Consider the following 5,758-nt stretch of genomic DNA (forward strand, 5'->3'; position numbering starts at 1 on the left):
TAAATCGATTTTTCGGGCTAGTATTATATTGTAATTTCCAAATCTAAATTTCTTTTTTGTCATCTAAGAGAAGAAAGTTTATACAAATACTTTTCAAATGGATGACTTTATTTTTATCTAAAGAAATGTCGGATTTAATTTTAAAAATTAAAGACACTTTTTTTAAATAAATAAAAAAAAAAACCAAAAACAAAGTGGTCAATTTATGGTAATGGATGAACACAATGGAGAAAGGGAGAGAGTATAAAGGAGTTGAATAAAAGTAATCTTTACTACTCATGAATCTCATCCAAAAAGGTTCATTTATCTTTCTTTCCACTTCATAATTAAATATAATATTATTCTTCTGTTGATGCAAGAGCATAACATCATGCACCATTTAATTATCCGATAAACAACAACTTTTCCCTAATTACACAGAAAAGTAGGGAAAGATCACTTTGCCAAGAAAACATATATATTATTTTCCCAGAAATTATTGCAGCTGAAAAGTACTTCTATGTCCCCTTTTCCCTAAAAATTCCCACTTCTTCTTCATGCTTTCTATTCAACCCTTTACTTCAAATATTACCAGTCACATTTATTATTACATTCTAGTTTGAGTCGATATTACTTTAATAAAAACTAGTTATTTTCGACCAAAATCAGTTTGTGAGGTAAAGAAATGATTCCTTGAATCTTCATTTCAAGTGCTGTGGGTTACACAAAAACTTCTATAAAATGTTTGATGGTATTACCTTTTACGATAAATGTTTTTTATTGACAAATGAAACATTACATCCGCAAAAATAGAATAAAATATTGCAATTGAATTCTTATCTTTTTTCAGAAGACAAAAAAGAGAGATGATGTCACCCCCTTTTCTTTTTAAATTGGTATTTTTAACGTGGATTTTTTTTTTCCTACTGGTGCATTGAATTACAAAGAGACGACGGTGGTGTAATTTATAATTTCATAAAAAAAATTAATGATCTAATGTTATCATCTATCTCGTTTCAGAGAGAGGAATGAGAGAGGGGGAAATGGTTGTGTGAAGGAGTCTCTCGTCTTTCCTTTTCGCGTTGAATTTCTTACACAGCTTTTTGGTCTCACACATTTAAAAGCGAACACATTAAACTCAGAGAGAACCAAATTGTACAAAATATATGTGTGTCTGTGTCTGCTATATATTTTAATTACAAAAAGGTTTGCGAGATTCTTGAAATAAACCAAAACCAACCAATTCATCGTCCTGTAGACCAAGATTCACTCTTTGGGTTTCCATTTTCAGTTTCTGTAAAGTTTGTTTCTTGCCTTTGGATTTTGATGGGTTTGTCTCTTGTCGGTTGAAAGTCGGTTCAAGTTTGGATTTTCAAGATTCCGGGTTGGGAAGATCTGTGTTTAGATTCATCTTCAATCGTTGATTCTGATTAGGGAGAATAATATGAGAGCTGCTTTAAGCACAATTCAACAGACCCTTACATCAGATGCAGCAAACGTTCTCAACCTATCGATAGCGGAAGCCGCCCGCAGGAACCACGGTCAGACGACGCCGCTGCACGTGGCGGCCACCTTGTTGGCTTCCCCGACGGGTTTCTTGCGGCAGGCATGCATCCGTTCTCACCCCAATTCAAGCCACCCTCTTCAGTGCCGCGCGTTGGAGCTCTGCTTCAGCGTGGCTCTCGAACGACTCCCCACCGCCCAAAACGTGTCGGCTCAAGCGACGGAACCGCCGATATCGAACGCCCTCATGGCGGCGCTCAAGAGGGCTCAAGCCAATCAAAGGCGCGGCTGCCCCGAGCAGCAGCAGCAGCCGCTTCTCGCCGTGAAAGTGGAGCTGGAGCAGCTGATTATATCCATACTCGATGATCCCAGTGTCAGCCGTGTGATGAGGGAGGCAAGCTTTTCAAGCCCAGCTGTAAAATCCACCATAGAACAATCGATGAATAGCTCCACCACGCGATCTAATCGTCAGCATCAAATTAATGCTAGTAATGTAAATTTTGGAGCTAACTTTGCTGGAATTGTACCGAGAATCCCTTCTAATCCAGGTCTATTATCATCTCCGGTGGGACATATTTCCGCTGTGCCGAATCGGAACTTGTACTTGAACCCGCGGCTGCAGCAGGGCGGTGCAGCGCAGGCATCGACTCAGAAGGGTGAAGAAGTGAAAAGGGTTTTGGAAATAATGGCAAGAACCAAGAAAAAGAACCCGGTTTTGGTGGGCGATACTGAACTTGAATCCGTCGTGAAGGAATTATTGAGAAAGATAGAAAATCAAGAACTGGGAAATGATGAGATTCTGAAAAATGCTCAGATAATCTCTATGGACAAAGATTTTTTATCTGATAAGAATCAGATACCAGTGAAGATTAAAGAATTAGGAGGCGTGATTGATAGCAAGATTGGGGCTGGAGGGGTGATTCTTGACTTGGGTAATTTGAAATGGCTTGTGGAGCAGCCTGCGAGTTCTGGTTTGTCGCAGCAACAGCAAATGATATCTGAAATTGGAAGGGCTGCCATAGCCGAAATGGCGAACTTATTGACCCGATTTGAAGGTGGAAGTAAGGATAATAGGCTTTGGTTGATTGGAACTGCAACATGTGAGACTTATTTGAGGTGTCAGGTTTATCATTCTACCATGGAAAATGATTTGGATCTGCAAGCAGTGCCGATTGCTTCGAAATCGCCTCTTCCTGGAATGTTTCCCAGGTATATTTTCCCACTAAATTGATTGGATTATGGTTCTGGGACACAGTTAGATAGACTTTATGCTCTGATTATTGAATTACTTATTATATATGAGGATTGAATTTTTGGTTTGTGTGTATTGATACGACGGTTTGATAGGGTTGAAACTTGGGTATGAATTTGTTGTTTGATTGTAGTTCATGTGACTGCAATCTTCTTGATGCGCTAAAAGAGAATTCTTGGTAACTAAATTGGGGTTCTTAAAAACTTTTATGCATTAATTATTTGAATTTGAAAGGATGAGAATCATTATCAAATTATTCACTTTGCTAGTTTCGTGGGACATTTTAAATTGTTTTGCTTTTTATGATGATCTTATTTTTATACGTGTTATAGACTTGGAACCGAGACGATTTCATGCAATCCGATTGAGTCTTTGAATCCTTTGAAGGCAACTCCAACTCCAACTCCAACTCCACTGCCTGCTTTAACAAGGCGTGTATCTGAGAACTTAGATACTACTCCACAAACTGCCTTTTGTTCTCTATGTTCCGAAAATTACGAAAAAGAGCTGGCTAAACTTGCTGCGATCAAGAAATCATTTTCCGAGGCTAAGCAAGACGCCACAAAGACATCTTTGCCACAATGGCTGCGAAACGTTGAACTTGATAGTAGTGATGCTAAAACAACTGATCAGTCACTGGTATGTTTCCGTTTTGAATTTTAAAAGTTGGGGAAAGAGATGAATTTAATCAAAGGGTGCTTATGTTACTTTTTTGGTTTACAGGGGAAGGGACAAGGGTCGCATTCAAAGCATAAGACTCAAGAACTTCAGAAGAAATGGAAGGATGCTTGCTTGAATCTTCATCCAAACTTTCATCAGAATAAACGTTCAGAAAAACTTGCTATGCCTACTCTCTCAATGACGAGTTTCTTGAATCCGAACTTGCTCTCACGTCCATCATTCCAGCCGAAATTGCAGACTATGAAACCCATCGGGGAAACTTTTCAGCTCAACACAACTCCGGTAGCGATCCAACAACTTGCAGAACGTGAGAATAGCCGTCCAGGAAGTCCAGTGCAGACAGAGCTTGTTCTTGGAAGAAAAAAAACTGATAGTGAACTCGAAGAAGCTCCTGAAAATGAGGCAAAAGATTTTCTCAGTTGCATCTCTTCTGAACCGCATACTAAGTTGTTCGATAAGTTCGCCGATAAATTGGACGCTGATACATACAAAAAACTCCTAAAGGGCCTAATGGAGAGAGCATGGTGGCAAGCAGAAGCAGCCTCGTCTATTGCTTCAGCAATTACACGTTGCAGATTAGGCAATGGAAAGCGTCGGGGTGGTGGATCGAGGGGTGATATTTGGTTATTATTCACAGGACCGGACCGAGTTGGTAAGAACAAGATGGCTTCTGTTTTGGCTGACCAGATATGTGGTGCCAATCCAATATCAATATGTCTGGGCACGAGAAGGAACGATGGAGATTTGGATATGAAATTCCGCGGGAGAACAGCGATTGATCGCATTACAGAGGCCATTAGAAGGGATCCTGTTTCGGTGATTTTGCTCGAGGATATCGATGAAGCAGATATGTTGGTTCGTGGGAGCATAAAACGTGCGATCGAGAGAGGCAGGCTCATTGATTCTCATGGTCGTGAAGTCAGTCTTGGAAATGCCATATTTGTTCTTACGGGAGATTGGTCGACACCTGATCCCGAATTGTTGAGAAATGGACATTTTGTAGATGAAACGAAGCTTGCCTCCACAGCAAGTGGAAACTGGCAGTTGGGACTGGTTTTAAGAGATAAAAGTTCGAAAAGACGAGCAAATTGGTTGCACGAAGAACATGGATCGGTGAAATCGAGGAAAGAAATGGGATCTGGCCTCTCTCTCGACCTAAATCTTGCGGCATCCAATGATCATGATGATTATAGAACAGATGGATCTAACAATTCGAGCGATCTCACGATACACCAGGAGGACGATCGTGGCCTCGCAAACCGGCCATTCTCTATTTCATCCGTGCCTCAGGAACTAGTCAATATTGTTGATGATACCATATTATTCAAGCCAGTTGAGTCAACTTTTGTCACTCAGGAGATCAAGAAAACAATGTCCATTAAATTTGCCATGACTGTTGATGACAAATTGTCTTTAGAAGTCGAAGATGATGTTGTGGAAAAGATATTAGGTGGGCTATGGCATGACCGGACAAGTCTCGAAAAATGGATTGAAAATGTTTTGGCACCGAGCTTCGATCAACTGAAGGCACGTCTCCCATTCGGCGACATGAGTAGCTTGGTTGCTCGTCTGGTGATCGAGTCGGATTCGATTGACCAAGGCAAGAGCAAGACTAATGGAGATTGGCTGCCTAGTATCATCATAGTATAAGCAGTATGAAGTTGAAACTTTTTGGGGGTACAAATCATATTTATGATTTCTTTTAGACACAGTTGTAAATATGGAAACTATTGGGTAGGATTATAGGAAGAAATGTTACAACTAAAGAGTAAAGATATGGGGAAAAAACGACCTTTTTAGAGTGAAATTTGAAAGTCCAACGACCCTTGAGTTTTTCCTTCTTTTATCATTTATTATTTATTATTTTTCCCTAATTTTTCTTTTTTGATCTTGTAATAATTCTTAGCTACTCTCCTCGTCGAATTATTGTGTATTGAATCCAATGTTTGCGTCGTAAAAAAAATTGGAAAGTATGATTTCTTCAAGTTGAATTAAAAAATGTAGGGCATTTACTGTATTCTACCGTATAAAGAAAGACACCCGTGGGTGTATAAAATTAACCAAACCAAGAAATAAGTATGGTAATAAAAGTTTTTTTTTTCCTTTCAAAAACCACATGTGATTTTGTTTGAAATATTTTAAAAAGTTATAAAAACTTATGAATTGAGACACAACTAATCATCAATTTTATGTTACAGTTTGTTCGATGTTATTTGTGTTGGATCTGTCTGTATTGATCAAGATCGATATATATGATTTTTTTTAGACATGTCATGATCCTATTCGAGAAGCTGAACAAGATCATGGCATGTGTAAAAAAATGCCATATATCATGATCTTGTC

General features: G+C 39.0%; 1 protein-coding gene across 1 annotated transcript; it reads left to right on the top strand.

Moving 5' to 3' along the window:
- The first annotated feature begins 963 nt into the window (after positions 1 to 963).
- On the top strand, positions 964 to 5,261 carry LOC140982590 (protein SUPPRESSOR OF MAX2 1A-like). Its single transcript, XM_073449161.1, has 3 exons — positions 964 to 2,691; positions 3,067 to 3,373; positions 3,458 to 5,261. The coding sequence occupies exons 1-3, from the start codon at positions 1,424 to 1,426 to the stop codon at positions 5,063 to 5,065; spliced, it is 3,183 nt and encodes a 1,060-aa protein (XP_073305262.1). The 5' UTR covers positions 964 to 1,423; the 3' UTR covers positions 5,066 to 5,261.
- Positions 5,262 to 5,758: the final 497 nt, after the last annotated feature.

Source organism: Primulina huaijiensis, chromosome 1 (genome assembly GCF_012295235.1).
Source record: "Primulina huaijiensis isolate GDHJ02 chromosome 1, ASM1229523v2, whole genome shotgun sequence".
Classification (NCBI taxonomy): domain Eukaryota; kingdom Viridiplantae; phylum Streptophyta; class Magnoliopsida; order Lamiales; family Gesneriaceae; genus Primulina; species Primulina huaijiensis.

What these genes read in the sequence shown, in the direction of transcription:
- LOC140982590 (XM_073449161.1), top strand. Translation starts at nt 1,424, where the DNA reads ATGAGAGCTGCTTTAAGCACAATTCAACAGACCCTTACATCAGATGCA. An exon ending in CTTCCTGGAATGTTTCCCAG is followed by an intron (nt 2,692 to 3,066) that starts GTATATTTTCCC and finishes TACGTGTTATAG; the next exon opens with ACTTGGAACCGAGACGATTT. An exon ending in AAACAACTGATCAGTCACTG is followed by an intron (nt 3,374 to 3,457) that starts GTATGTTTCCGT and finishes TTTGGTTTACAG; the next exon opens with GGGAAGGGACAAGGGTCGCA.